The sequence below is a fragment of the Tursiops truncatus genome, chromosome 2 (assembly GCF_011762595.2).
Source record: "Tursiops truncatus isolate mTurTru1 chromosome 2, mTurTru1.mat.Y, whole genome shotgun sequence".
NCBI classification, from domain to species: Eukaryota; Metazoa; Chordata; class Mammalia; order Artiodactyla; family Delphinidae; genus Tursiops; species Tursiops truncatus.
Window position 1 is genome coordinate 156,460,792 of NC_047035.1, and position 16,155 is coordinate 156,476,946.

The 16,155-nt window shown below is 39.4% G+C and overlaps 1 protein-coding gene across 7 annotated transcripts in view; it reads right to left on the minus strand.

Annotated features, from left to right (window-relative positions):
- UPF2 (UPF2 regulator of nonsense mediated mRNA decay) overlaps positions 1-14,855 on the minus strand; it is a 211,066-nt gene extending 196,211 nt beyond the window's left edge. For 6 of the 7 annotated variants that reach the window (XR_012330375.1, XM_073801546.1, XM_073801542.1 and 3 more), the window contains exons 1-3: positions 14,676-14,796; positions 9,396-9,772; positions 6,144-6,923 (exon numbers count right to left, since the gene is read on the minus strand). Coding sequence is in view for 6 of the 7 variants with exons in the window: in XM_073801546.1 (XP_073657647.1) it covers positions 6,144-6,923; positions 9,396-9,754 (1,139 nt within the window). In the remaining variant the exon portion in view is untranslated. Of the gene's footprint in view, positions 1-6,143; positions 6,924-9,395; positions 9,773-14,675; positions 14,797-14,834 lie in introns of those variants that run through there. The other variant, XM_073801544.1, reaches the window with a different exon arrangement.
- Positions 14,856-16,155: the final 1,300 nt, after the last annotated feature.

The following is a 16,155-nucleotide window of genomic DNA, read 5'->3' on the forward strand; positions in this document are numbered from 1 at the left end:
TCTTGTTTTATATTCTCTTTTGGGTCCTTCTTTTGTTTGGATTTGACTTTGTTAAGTCCTGAGTAGCTAATGAGTTTACTAGACACCTTAGGACTTCCCTGGTGGCGCAGTGGTTAAGAATCTGCCTGCCAATGCAAGGGACACAGGTTCAAGCCCTGGTCTGGGAAGATCCCACATGCCACAGAGCAACTAAGTCCATGCGCCACAACTACTGAGCCTGAGCTCTAGAGCCCACAAGCCACAACTACTGAGCCACGGGCCACAACTACTGAAGCCTGCGCACCTAGAGCTTGTGCTCCGCAGCAAGAGAAGCCACCATAATGAGAGGCCCGCGCACCACAACCAAGAGTAGCCCCCGCTCACCGCAACTAAAGAAAGCCTGCGCACAGCAACGAAGACCCAACACAGCCAAAAACAGAAAAACAAAAAAAACAAAAAAGAGTAGCCCCTGCTCGCCACGACTAGAGAAAGTCCACGCACAGCAACAGAGACCCAAATGCAGACAAAAATAAATAATTAATTTTAAAAATATATAACATTAAAAATAATAATAAAAAAATAAGTGCAGATGAAAATGAGTACTATGGAAGATGTGAAAAATACAGAGTGAAAAGGTAGGAAAGAACCTGATTCTATCATTTGCTATCCAAGTCACATTGGGCAAGCTCTTTAATCCCTAAATCGGATCTATCACCTTCAAAATACAGGTATTTCTTTCAAGGGTACTGTGAGGATCAATTGAAATCATACATCTGATGCACTATATCAATGTAAAACAGTATTTTCATGAAAAAAAAAAAAAGCCAGAGCTCACTGCAGAAAAAGCAAGAACTTCAAGGCCAAGTATTATTTTGATCTTCTATTAGCCAAGTTAAAAAAGAAAAAAATCTTGAAAAGACCACAGAAAATCCATTTTAACTTTGTTCTTATGCAGTCATGCAAAACAACATAGAACACATGGCCAAATCTTGAAAAAATAACCATGAAGCAGACCCATGAAAAACTACTAGGTTTCACTTTTCGTCTCCTTTAGCGCTCTATCAAATTCTCATGAGAACTTAAATTTTCTTGTGGTTTCATTTTAGAATTTGGTTACAGATGTTGTACAATCTTATATGAAAAGAGACTAGAGCAATAGTTAAGCATAACTGTACCCAAAGATTTATTAACCAACTATGTCAAAGTCTTTGACTCAGAATTAGAAATTATCTGGAAGGAGGTAATAATTTTGAAGCATTTATAAAATTGTTAAAGCCTCTGTAAGTCTAAAGCACAGTGATATAACATTTTAATAGTGCTTAAACATTACTACACAATTTATTAAACAATCTCCCTGTAAAGGCAAGGTACAACTTATCTGGAAAGAATATGAAAGGTAAAAGCAACACTATTTAAATTCAGGTTGATGTGTTTTCAGATTTCAACACTGTTAAAGTAATGCCTCATGAATTTGCAATAATAAAAGAAACCTCTGGCGAGGGCGGGTGATGAATTGGGAGACTGGGATTGACATATATACATTAATATGTATAAAATGGATAACTAATAAGAACCTGCTGTATAAAAAAATAAAATAAAATTCAAAAAAAAAAAAGAAACCTCCCTGGTTTTATTAACACGGGAAAAGCCTACATTCTACCTACATTTTTCTTCCTTACTAAACTTTAAATCATTTACTGCTGTTGGACAGAGCATGCAATCATGAAGGTCATAATTCACCAGTACTGAAAAGAGAAACATACCCCCACTCCCACCAATTAATAAGGAAAAAAAAAGAAATTAAGACACTTGAGAATTATTCAAGCAAGAATTCTGACTTAATATCTGAATTCATGATTTCACTATACTGCTAGAAATGAACTGTTACACAATTAACATCAAGTTACATCTAATAAACTTAAATCATTTATTTACCCGATTTTTATTAAATGCCAAAAAATACTAGATTATGTTACCTTAATGAGAATAATATCTCAAAGTACAAAGCATTTCAAGTATAAAGAGCACTGAACATAAAAAAAAAAACTTAGCAAGAAGTAAAGCTATTAATTCTAAATTGGCAAATATTACTAAATGATCTTTTAAATGTGTAAATATTAATTCCCCAGATCAATCACTTAACCAAATGCATTTTAAAAATAAGATTTGTACTTAAAGTATGAAAAGCTTATAAATTCAAATTTATTAGAATTCACCCAATGCTAGGGTCAATTGTATTGCTAGCTGACAACTGTAAATCCCTCAGGGGGCTAGAAACAGAAGTAGCTATCTAAAATCTATCAGCCGAGATAACAGCTGAGATTCGATAGGTCTTATTCAGTCACCGTCTTCATTCATTCATTACAGTGTTTTTAAGAAAACACCAGAGATTTTATTACTCTATTTTTTTTATTTGGTTAAATCAATTTTTAAGTAAAGACTTTAATGAGTACAGACTAACACTTCACAACCCCTAAGCACAGTGCCATCTCCCAAGTTAATTAAAATGACCAAGAGCATTTATAATCCATAGACTGAAAATCTAGTCACTTTTTTAAAACCATCATTATGAGTTATTGAATAAAGGCTTAAAGTATTTCAACTATGTACGAGCATTAAATACTCACTAGCTTGGCACTTAGATTTCTAGCATTATCATGCCTAAGAGAAACCTTACTGGGAAAAAACGATTGCCTATGATTTATTCCTATGATACAGAAAAACTTCAAAACACCTACTGGACAATGATTGGGAGCGAGAAGCTTTTGGAAACTGGTCATTTTAACTGTAACGTACCCTCTTAGAAGTAAGGAGACTAACATTAGGCCAAGTAGGGACTCTGCACTAACCAATTCCTCATGTCTTCTTTGCTCAGTCAGGCATTTAAATCCTCACTACAGAGGCTGCTCAAGTTGAAGCTATCCTAAGGCATGAGTGACTTATTAAGCTATATGCCAATTATTTTCTACATTGTGATTAAGATTCTCACATTCCCCCAAATTACTGCATCTAATTGGACAGTCCCTGTGATAAAATAACTGCTACCATGCTAAGGTCAATTTACACTTAGTAAATAACCTCCTCTAATAACCAACCATAGTTAATAGTTCTGTATTAAAATGAGTAAGTTTCTAGAAAAAGGCCATAAAGCTGTGCTCTCAACACAAGATCCTGTTCAAAATTTTCTTGCGTGACTTTAATAACAAAAAAAAAAGGTCTCCTTATCTAATCTAAATGTGACCAATGCATAAGTACAATTAATAATATACACATCATTGGGACTTCCCTGGAGATCCAGTGGTTAGAACTCAGTGCTTTCACTGCCGTGGCCTGGGTTCAATTCCTTGTTGGGGAACTAAGATCCCACAAGCTGCGCAGTGCAGCAAACACACACACACACATCATCATCATCATCGATTATCATTAGGCTAACATAATATGCCAAAAGTATCTAAATAAAGTTTCAAAGAGGTAAGTCTGTATTAGGTATAAAAAAATTATTTCACTAGTTCGAGGTGAAGAACTGGCTGGGCAGCAGTTCCTCTGAGAAATTAGTCTTTAGGTGTAACAAAAAGTCAAGACTGACAAGGCAGCTATAAAAACTAATGGAATTGTAGGTCACAAGCAGATAAGAAGGCATCCAAAACAAACGTCCTAAGGATAGTGAAGTGTCTGGAAATCATGTAGCATACTAAGGGAACCAGAGGTATTTAGCCTGGAGAAGATGAAAGGGAAACATCTTGGCAGTCTGCAAATATTTGAGACATCCTGGTGTAAAAGAAGAGACATGTCACATGCCAGTGCTTCTCAAACTATCTGCCATAAAGGAATAATTTTCTTTCCAATCACAGCACAGCTATAAAACACAGTGACAATATCATGGCAATGGAGAATTGCTATCAAAATGTCTAAATGGTTAGTCTCAGTTTCTCAGCTTAATTCATGGTGAACAGGTAAACAGTTCATGGACCCCCACTTTGAGTAGCTTTATTCCATCTGTATCAGAAAAAAGAAGTAAATCAAAGGGAACCATTACATGGGGCGTTAAACATCAGCTTGAATTCCTAGCAAATAGGTATGTCCAACAGTGGAATGGCTCAGAGCACTGAGCTCGAGAAGTTTTCAGAAGGATAATTTATGTCAGATAATCTATAAAATGGATTCCATTTTGCATTGGAAGGATGACCAGATTAAATCATTACAGACTCTCTACCCTATAAGCTTCTGTGAGGCCAATCAAAAACACACACACAAAACCCTTAAAGTAGCCAATAAAAAGTAATCAAAACATACTTTCAAAATCAGCTGTGATGTATTAGGTAGGACACACGAGAAATGGAAAAAGAGTAGAAAACTTGGGGAAAAAAAGAAAGAAAAAAAAACAAAAAACTTTGGGGCTTCCCTGGTGGCGCTGTGGTTCAAATCCGCCTGCCAATGCAGGGGACAAAGGTTCGATCCCGGGTCCAAGAAGATCCCATATGCCGCGGTGCAACTAAGCCCATGCTCCACAACTACTGAACCTGCACTCTAGAGCCCGCGTGCCACAACTACTGAGCCCATGTGCCACAACTACTGAAGCCCACGTGCCTAGAGTCTGTGCTCCACAACAAGAGAAGCCATGGCAATGAGAAGACCGCGCAATGCAACTAAGAGTAGCCCCCACTCGCCGCAACTAGAAAAAGCCGCAGCCAAAAATAAAATAAATAAATTTTAAAAAAGAAACGGGGCTTCCCTGGTGGCGCAGTGGTTGAGAGTCCGCCTGCCGATGCAGGGGACACGGATTCGTGCCCCCGTCCGGAAAGATCCCACATGCCGCGGAGCAGCTGGGCCCGTGAGCCATGGCCGCTGAGCCTGCGCATCCGGAGCCTGTGCTCCGCAACGGGGGAGGCCACAACAGTGAGAGGCCCAAGTACCGCAAAAAAAAAAAAAAAAAAAAAAGAGAAGTCACCACAATGAGAAGCCCGTGCACCGCAACAAAGAGTAGCCCCTGCTCGCCGCCATTAGAGAAAGCCCGTGCACAGCAACGAAGACCCAACACAGCCATAAATTAATTAATTAATTAATTAATTAATTATTTTAAAAAAACAGCCCTTGCTATTCAAAAGCAAAAAAACGAGGATGCTTTTTTTTAAGAAACATTAAGGAGCACCGCTGCCATCTTAAATTCTCACCTCTTAGTGATCTTCAGCCACCAAGGATTTTTCCATATAGTCTCTGCACCTATCTTACCCCTGACCTAACTGAACTACCGGCATACACTATTGCAGTCTTTTCTGGTTGAGTCAATCACCTTCTAGTGGTAACTACTTAAACCAGTCAGTCCTCTCCAACTACAGGCTTATAGGAATAAGTGTTCTCCCCACGACACGCACTTTAAATAGTTATAGAGTATCCAACCAAAGGCTACTGCTGTTGCCTCCTTTCTGTACCCCTTCAGCCCTCCTCCAAATCCAACCCTCCATAAAGTTGACCTAATACCCACCAACTGCACCTACTTCTAGCTTGTTGATGCCTTCTAGGTGCAGATGCTACACAGTAGTCTACAGTATCTTGTAACTGTCAAAGGTGGCCTAAATCAGGCACACACATTCCTTTAGAATTTTGAATGGATGTCCCCAGGAGAAAGACTCCCATAAATGCATAGTTGCACTTGAAGAATTTTTTCACAGCTACTTTGGTACACTATTTTTCAAATTTCTAATCTAAAGTATCACTGATAATGAATGACTTGTTTTCTTAAAAAGCGAGTATCAACAGTGACATCAATAAACTTAAAATACAAAACAATGAAAGCAAACCTGTTATAGAGAGGGAACACCGAAACACACAGAAAAATAGCAGATAAGTTAAAGTGACAGAAAAAGAAAACTTATCCCTCAACATTAAGGAGTTTTTTAAATCACAGGAAGAAAACAGATCCACAAAGTAAAAATCACCACATACTTGCCGGATTTCTTTCAAAATCAGAAACAAAAATCTATTGAAGACTCACATTTAAACATGAGTACTTAGATTGTTACACTGTGAAATTTTCCTGGAATGTTAAGAAATCACCTGCAATGAGCCCTTTTCCAAAAGTTCTTTCAGTGGCATGAAGACTTTAAAATTTTTTAAGTATGAGCTCCAAAATAAATTCTCATTTCTGAGAAACATTTGAAAATCACCTGTTTTGTCTCTCAGTATTCTGTAGCTCCCTGTGGTCCCTTTTCAGGTGTTTGGTCAAAGACGTAAAGTATTCTTTTAAAAGATTCTGGAAAGGTTGCTGTTTCTCTGGACTAATTATCTCACTAGGAGGAAAACTCAAATTAAACTTCTCTGCAGCACTCTTTACTTTCCTTGGTACAAGTCCAGCAATATCATCTCCACAATGTCGACAAAAACTAATCACCACAGAAACATGGGTATGGGATTCCCGATCAGCATTAATAATATTTTTTAGCTGTTCATAGATTACGGAAAGACCTTCCTTGTCAGTGAAAATCCCAACTATTGTCAATTCTGCAATGAAACGCAAATCAGTTCTTAACTTGGTAATGTTAGGTGTTTTCTCTTCTTTCCTTGCTTCAAAATGTTTTTTCCAAACCTGAAGAAGTGATGGGGCAAAGTCGGCGTAACGCTGGTGAAAGAGAGAGCATAAGTGCACAGCACAATTCACATCAGATATTTTTAGCTTTGCTTCCACAATAGAAGCTACAGCCTCTGCAATGTACTTGCTTAAATTTAGGCCATTAAAATCATGGGACAAGGAGTCTCTCTGTTGTTCTGTAATAGTTTTTAGTTTCTTGACAAAAGCGGTATTTTTCTTCAAACTTGAGTCTAGTCGGCTAAAGAAATTTTCCTCTGGTCGGTTGTCTGGAGCATTTTGGTTTCTGCTGCGAAGTTCCTTCCTTAACTGATGTCGTTCCCAAGCCTCCTGATGAAGCTGAAGGGATTCCTCTTTCTCTCTATATAAAAAAACAAACAAACACGTAAGTAAAATACCCTGTATATTTTGAAGCATCACTGATGAATCCTATCAGAGTGAAAGCCAATGAAAAGGTGATCAGAAAAGCAACAGAATCCAAGAGGAACAAAAGATGCAAGAGGCCCTTTCACTACTAAAGACATCTGATTAATGACTTAAGATAATGAGAACCCATTCTACTGATAACACCAAAAGTGGCAGAGCGGAGGATTCTGAATAACTAGATTAAAAATCATTCTGCCAACTGGCAAGCTAAATGGATAAAACACTTTTATTTGTCAACTCTAACTCAATAAAGCTGAAAAAAAAAATAAATGGATAAAACACATGATGCTTAATATGAAAAAACAAAGTAATACGTTTGAGAAAGATAACCTAAAACAAATAAAAGCATTGGGAAAACAGAAAAACAAAAAATGTCCACAAAGAATATTTTAATTAAAGAATAAACATTATAAAAGAATGCATTAAAATGTTTTGAAATGTTACGTACCATTTCTCCATACTTCAACATTAAACAAACCTTTATTAATAAAAGTACTTGCTAGGTTTAGGTCTTAAAATTCAAGTGTAATTAAGAAAGCTTGTATAGGAACCAGAAGAACTATAGGATAAAAGCACTTTAATAAAAGGTTAACAGACTCAGTGTATCCTGAAAAGAATAATTAAAAATAAATCTACCTATGTTTCCACTAAAAAGATGGGACATGTTTAAACTGTAGAAGCAGTAAAATAACTTGGGCAGGAGTGGGAGAGTGGAGACAATCTGACTTTGAGGTTTCTGAGATACCAAAATATGTAGCTTTAAAATATAAATTTCTAATAAAATAGATTTTCATCTTTCTGAGATAACCATCCCTGAGCTACATAATTCTATGATTTTTCCACTAACAGCCACAATATGTTAACAGAGAGTTGCATCTACCACTGGGAACAGGGACATGTGAGTATCTCTTGGAAGCCTCCCAGCCACACAGAAATGCAAGATTAGCAGTGAGAGTACACGTTAAGAAAGCATAACTCATTACGTGTATGCACTCAAGAACTCCATTACCATCTTTATTAGAAACACTTTGATATATAATTAATATATATATATACATACACACACACACACACACACACTTACTTAAGGTATTTATTTATATTTATAAATTTACAGGTGAAATAATGTGATGCTTTAAAATACTCTAAAGGAAAAAAATGTGAATTGTTGATGCTGCGTAGATGGGGAGGGGTGGTAGATCATTTCATTCTACTTTTTGCACCCTTGAATTTTTCCCAGTAAGAAGTTGGGGTTTTGGTTGCTGTTGTTTTTTTAAGCTCTTTGTATAGGAGGGGTGAGAGAACAAAACTTACAGTGAAATTAAACATCCTTGTGAATTGTTTTTTTAAAACTAAAATAGAAAATAAGCAAGAAACTCTCAAGAATCATGGTTCTGAATATTCCAAAACAGGTCACTACTACTGCTTTTCAGACCCAAGGCTCCAGTTCCTCATTAAAAACAGAGGTACAAAAGAGCTTTGGTAAGAAAGTAGGTAGCTGAGCTGTTCTAGAGATTCATGAAAATTCATGTTTGCAAACAGCTTTTTAAATTATATATATGAAGGGAGGAGCTCATGCACCATTCAACAACTGTCATTTCTGCTACATCCTGGTAGTCTTCCCAGGAGGACTACCTCGTTTTTCACCAGTTCATTATATCACTTGCACAGATTTACATGGTTAAAAATAGATTTAGATAAAGATAAGAATGGGAGGCATTATGGAATTGTACTTAAGGACAAAAGTTTTAAAGTCAGCCCAGCATAGGTTCAAATCCCAGCTGTTCTACTACTTACTGTGACCTTAGGCAAGTCATTTAACCTCTTGAAGCTTCATTTTATTAATCCGTAAAACGAGGATCACAGAGCTTACTTCATTAGACTGCCTTGAAGACATGTACTGATACAATCGTAGTGCCTGGCATATAATAAGAACTCAACAAATAGCAGTCATTTAGAACTAAAAATTTTCGGGAATTCCCTGGCAACCCAGTGGTTAGGGCTTGGCACTGTCACTGCCAGGAGCCGGGCTGGATCCCTGGTCAGGGAACTAAGATCCTGCAAGCCGCATGGCACGGCCAAAAAGAAAAAAAACAAACTAAAGATTTTCAACTTAGAAAGATGGCATAAGGTACCATGAAAAAAAGCTTTTTTAAAAAACAAAAACAGCCCAGATTGCCCCACACCTCAAAAAACACTTATTAAAGATCACTATTATTGAATTTAAAGAATGAAAGCACTGTAAGCATGCCGCTCGTCAGTAAAACTAACAGAACAAGTAAATTAAGATACTCCCAACTCTCAAGAAACTGCACCCTGGAAGTTTTATTTCAAATAATCACTGTTTTTCCAAAACATTCCAATCTTCCCATTCCTGCACATCAATAGTCAGAATAAACGTTCTTACTTCAACTGGGCAGCCTCTTCTTCCTGCTGACGTTTTGCCTGCTCTTCTTGCTTCTTTCTCTCTTCTTCATGTTTCTTTTTTTCTTCTTCCTCTTTTTTCTTTAATTCTTCCTCTGCCTTCACCTTTTCTTCTTCTTTTTTCTTGCGTTCCTTGTCTTCTTTTTTTCTCTTATCTTCTTCCAGTTTCTTCTTCTTATCTTCAGGGACCTTAATAACCTCCTTCTTGGCGGTAAGCTTGATCTCCTCTTTTGGTTTCTCCCTGCTGCTCACTGGCCGCCTTTCACTGCAGTCTTTTTCCTTGCTGTTTAGTAAAGATTCTTTTTCTTCCATACTTGCTGGCTTTTTACGCTCAGCTGGCATTATGTTACCCAGGACAATCTGTAAGAGTAAAAGAATGTCAGCATTGTAGACGCAGTGACGTTTTTTAGTGACGTGACACTATTTTGTTAAGCAGAACATATTAATGCAACTTGGCAATTGTGAGAGATTAAATAAAATGCATGCAAAACGAATACTATTTCAGTGATAAAATTCCATATTCTATGATTATTAGTTATGCCTATGTCTAAGTATTTTTTTCTCTTTTTACTTTTTATTAAGGAAATAAACACAAACAGAAGTGGAGAGCACAACATAAGGAACTCCATGTAACCATTCCCTAGATTCAACCACTGTCAACTTCAAAACAACATATTTAATAATAAATACTTCAGTATGTAACTGAGAACATTCTGAATCAGTTTTACACCCCCCATTTCACAGCCATTAAGAAATGCTGGTGACACTACTTCATACAATATTCAATACAAGTATCTAAGTGGGAGCATAAATGAGCTCTTGCCTCCTATGAAGACTCATAAATTTCACCTCATTGCTCTAACCTTATCGAACTTTCAAATACAAAAACTGTTAACTATCCCAAACTGGACTAGACCTTTCATCTCTTTATTAGTATTAGTCAAAATTAGTTTATAAATAAACATAATAATGATTATAAAAAAACTGTATATTCTCTTCTACATCGGCCAATACAAGGGCCACCAGCCCAGGGTTTCTCAGCCTCAGGACATCTTGGGCAAGACAATTCTCTGGATGGGAGGAGGGAGACGCTGTTCTGTGCACTGCACAAAGTTTAAACGCAGCATCCCTGCCTTCTATCCAGTAGATGCCAGTAGTATCTCCCCAGTTTTAAAAACCAAAAATTACTCTGGACATCACCAAATGTCCCCTGGGAGGAAAATCACCACCAGTTGAAAACCACTGCACTAGCCACATGTGGCTACTTACATTGTAAATTAATTAAAATTAAACAGAATTTGAAATTCAGTTCTCCAGTCACTATCCATATATCAAGTGCTCAACTCTACATGTGGCTAGTGGGTACGGACAGTGCAGATACAGAACATTTTCATCATCACAGAAGATTCTTTTGGAGAGCACTGGTCTATAGTAAAGGTTCCATACAGTTAACTGTAAATAAACTCTGGAACAAAAAATGTATTCCCCAGCAAAATTCATGATTTTCTTTTCTAAAAATACATCTCTACTTAGAACTTAATGTCCTCATATAATTTCTTTTATGGACAGTACTTCATGTTTTAATTCCTAAATCATCTGAAAGTTGTACCCAAGATAATCAAAATACTTTCCATTTAAGAAGTATAGAATGACTTTACCTAGTTTTTTTTTTTTACAAGCTAAAGACAAACACAGTACTCTTTAAGTATTTTCAAATATAGGTTTTAAATTACATCAACAAAAAGTAGGTTAGCAAAGAAAACATTTGCAATAATATTTTATAGACACAAAGCATTTATTTCAGCCCTCTAATAAAATATTACCACAGAAAGACAATCTAAGCCGACAGAAGCACTTTCAGTAATTTTTGGAGGCACATGCCATAGTCTGTACCTTCTCTCAGCCACCTCTTCCTTTCCCTTTTTCTGTTTTTACTCTTATTCTCCTCCACTTCCATGTTCTATGCATTTTTTTGGACAATGACACCCAAAGGCTTTAGTTAACACCATTGGTAGAACTTGAACAAAAAAAGGCTGTTAATCCTGTTCAAACAATCATTAAAATATATAAGAGCATAACTACATATTTATGTGGTAAGATACTGTTAGTATTTATATTATCTGGGAAGTGTAGTTATCAATTTCTCATGCAGCTTCAATTAAATAACCACCTTTGCCGCAAAGCAAGCAAACTTTCAAAAGACTGAATACTAATAGCTACTACTCACCGGTACCAGAGTAAACATCTTACATACATTATCTCATTTGATACTAAAATCTTTATGAGGTGGGTATTACTTTCCCTATTTTATAAATGAGTAAATGGAGACCTGACCAGGTAACCTGACCAAGGCCGCCACAGCTAGTGACAGAACTGGAATCTGAACTCATACTCTTAACTCAAGTTATGAAGAACCTTTAGAATATGAAACTGTCAGCTGGAAAACTTGACAACAGATACTGACTACAACAAATCAGAATTACGTATCTCAGAGTAGAAAGAGTCCCTGATAATGGCTATGCAGTTTTCACATGATGTTTCAACTTCTGGCATATTCTCTGCTACAATATATGGGGACAGGTAATTCCTAGGTAACAAGATAATCTTACTTAGGAATGTTTGTAATTCTATGCAAAAAATAATAATAATGATTATACAGAATTTGTATTTTGTTGTGAAGCAGCAACAAGCAACATTTCAGCTGATACGAGGAAGTGTAGTTCTCAGGATATAAAAAAGAATGGCATCAAATTTTATAATTAATATCTCATCTATGAAGATGAAATTAGATATTAAGTTCTGTTAAAACATTAAGAAATTCACTCGGAATCTGACAAATTCATAAAGGATCATCATTTATTAGCACAAGAGTCTCCCAGACTTTTGTGACTCTCCACAGTACTCAATTATTCAATAGATTTTTAAGTGCCTTCTACATCAAACTGTAGTAGTCATTCATGAATAAAATTCTGCTCTAAAGCATGGCAAAACAGATTCTCAGTAAGACCCTTAAGTCTTGGGAGTGGTATCTCCTTTGAATCATTTCATCCCTGTATCACAAACATATACCCAAAGTACACTTGGAACTAAATTTCAGTGAACAAAAAATACGATGGAAACCTAAAGGTTCATGTAAAGGCAGCAATGCAATATGTGAAAGTAATATGAGCTTTAAAGTCAGTCAGACTTTTAAGTTTGCGTCCCAACTCTGCAAACTGCTAGCTATGGCAACTGGGCAATGTAACTTCTCTGAGTCTACTCATCAATAAAATGGAACTATTGCTACCTCTCTGGAATTACAAACTTCTTAAATTTCTAAACCAGTAGCAGCATGAGGGAGGCATTCAACAAATGTTTATTCTCTTTCACAGAGAACACTGAAAAGTTCATCCTAAAATGAGAGATTTTTCAAGTTAGGAGTACTAGATTTTACCTCCTCCAATTCTCAATCTTTACGTTGAGTGACCTGCCTTAGATTACACAACTAGTTTAGTGGCTGGGTTGAAACTCTGTGTCCAGTGCTCTTTTCCACTATATGCCCTGACTCTAAGATTTAGAAAGACAAATAAAAGATACGAACAACATGATTCAGATCAGTATGCATTTGTACCACATCAAGTTTCAAAAACTGAACTGTGTTAAATTATATTTAATGAAACGCTCGAATTTCTTTAAATTATTTTAATAAACTCATGCTTTAATAAACACCTATTTTACCTAAAATGTTTCACAAATTTTTCAAATAAAAACTAAAACTTTTAAATAGATTCTATCTCAAAATAAGGTAAAAATTAGTGACCTTTTAATTGGATATGATTAGCTCTTACAAGCTATTTTACTGAGTATAATTACATTCACACAGTCCTTAAAAGGAAGCCATGCTTTAAAACCACCTTCCTAGCTCCCAAAATAGTGTCTTGGCCTTTGGGCTGTATATTTTGCTTGGTTTTCTAAATATACTCTGAACTTCCAGAAGAAAGTAAAAACTACTTTACTGGCAAAACTGGTATTAGCAATGGCGTGTACGGGGAGAGTGCAGAGAAAGGGGGGTGTTTCCCTTTCAAAGATATTCCTTCGCAAACTACCATATGGACGATGTATGAAATCACAAAGAGACTGCTCTGAAAATACTCCAGAGTAAAAGAATGCTAGTTTTTCTTTTCATTCTCGGTTATTCATTCAAAATGTTCTAAGGGCAGAACCGCACAGGGGCATTACCTCCCAGTCTTCGACTTTAAAGAACGTCCTCAGTATAAAGGACTCTTTCAAAGCTTTTACAAATTTCACCGGAGTTCAAAAACGATTTTCTCGAGGAGTTGTACAGTCCTCATGAACAACGCAACAACTCTGCTAAAGGAGCAAAGCGAGTAATAGTTTTCCTCAGGTCTGAGGCATCACTGCGTACAAGCCCCAAGGGAGCAACAGAACTGACGGTTCGGTCCAGAGTGTCCCCTCAAGCCTGAAAGCTGGCTCTGCTTGGCCAACCTGGAGACCAAATACCCCACGATCGTCCGGTTACTTCAACAGGGCCAACAAGAGAAGACCAGGAGGCCCGGCATGAAGGCAAAGTGAGGAATCACCAGCCCACGGGACTAAAAAACAAAGTACACCCACTAATGCCTGCCCCAATACACCCAAACCCCTTCCCCTACACCCTCGTCTCCCACAACCCCCTGCTCTTGCTCCACACGCCTCTGCCCGACACGCTTCCCCACCACAGCTCCCCTTCCCACGCGGGTCCACGGTCACCTTAGCGCACCATCCCTGCCCCAACCCGAACTTCGCACCCCACACTCCCTCACCGACGGAGCCCGACACGCTCCGGCCGGTCTCCCCGCTCCACATCCTCCCACACACGCACCCTCCCCACTTCCTCGCCCTCGCTTCCCTCCCGGCTCCCCGAGCGCTTTCCCCAACCTCCCCTCGCTCTCCTCCACACCCCCAAACGGCTGCAGCCCGTCACGGCGGGCTCCCCGCCTCCGGCCCCGAGGCCCGGCCCGGGCATGTGGGGCAGGCACCCCCTCAACCGCACCTCCTGCCTGCCCCGGGCCAGGGGCTTCCGCGTTGATGGGAGCCTCCGGAGGAGAGGGGTGTGAGGACGACGCCGGACCCGCGGTCCGGCTCCTGCTCGCCACCCCCGGAGCGCTGGGGTGCGGAGGCGCCTCTTGGGTCCCCCAGGGAGTACGAGTCCAGGCCGGTGCCCCCCAGCCCCGCTTCCTCCCGATCGTTGGAGCGGAGGGGAAGGAGGTTCCCCGGGACTCACCTCGAGCCTGTTGTCAACATTAGCCCCGGGTTTCCCAGCACCAACTCCAGCGCTCGGGCTCTCCCCTCCCCTCCCCCAACCTAGCTCGCAGCCGAGGGCCCGCCTTCCCTCAGCTCCCCCTCCTCCCTCCGCCCGCCGGCCCTCCCGCCCGCCACTCACCAGCGCGGCCGAGCTGCGAGTGGGGGCGGGGCGGAGGGAGGTGGAAAGGAAGCAGCTTTCCGTACGATTGCCAGATCGAAAACAGCCCGGTGCTTCCTTCCGCCGGCATCCCCACGCGCTTAGCTTAGCTCCGGGGTGGAGGATCGCGAGTAAATACTCAGAAAGGTGCCACACACATAGCGACTGCTTCAAATTGCCCTCTCAATGACAGGAGCGAATTTTTCAGACAGGCAGTCCTCAGGGCAGCCACAACCAGCACCTCTGGCCAGGACCTCAAGGGAGGGGAGGAATGTTCCGAGGACCGGAGGCAGGAAGTGGATTGGTCGCCAGGAAAGGGAAAGCGCCTGAATTGGAGGTGCGCAAGCGCAGGCACTGAGGTTGGGGGGGTGGGGAAGGGGAGGAAAGCGAGAAGGGGGCGGGGCGGAGCTAACAGGAGGTGAGGAAGGGTGGTGGCACAGTAAGCGAGTTACGGAGCGCCATTAAGGACAAATTTAGCCACGTGATTCTCATGGGAGTTTCCTGGAGCTAACGTAAGGAAGAGGTCTAAGAAGGGAAAGTTTGATTGGACTAATTCCTGGGGTGAAGTTAAAGATTTAGGAAGTTGAAAACTGGAGAGACTAAAGAATATGGCTGGTGAGGAAGGTACAAAGTGGTAAGGAACGGGTCTAGATTTAAGAAAGTCCCGTGGGGGAATTTCCAGAAGCAGTTTTAGGTGTTCGACCTAAAAGTACCCCAGAGTGAAGAAGAACCAGAGCTTTTTTCATACAGATCTTAGAAAGTACCCTGTTCTAGCAAGCAACTTCTTAAAATTACAGTGGAATGACCTCCTGGAATTATTGAATGAGATCACCAGCTTAAAAAATTGGCCAGTGTTGCCATTTCTTCTGAAATGTGAGACCAAGTCAACTTTAAAAAATGGCTCAGCTTATCTAAACAACTTATTATCTAAACAACTTATTTTCTTTTACATTGATGAACTCGTGCATCTGGCCTCCGATTTTTATCAAAACGGTGCTAGGGTTTGCCAACAGAATCTGACTGGGTGTTAAGTACAGGCCGGCTTTGACTGGTCAGGAGCCAAAGGAACAAAGGTGCAGAACTGGTCTTGATTCTTGCTTGATGTGCGGCGCCCCGCCCACAAAATAAGCTACTAGCAACCTCAAATCCTTGACGCAGGTCTAGGTTCACGTGTGTTCAGCTTTTGCCCTTTGCCTCTATTTACTGTTTTTTACTTACCATTTATTCTTTTTTTTTAATTGTTGAGGTATAATTGATTTACAATGTTATATAAGATTCGGGTGTACAACATAGTGATTCAAAA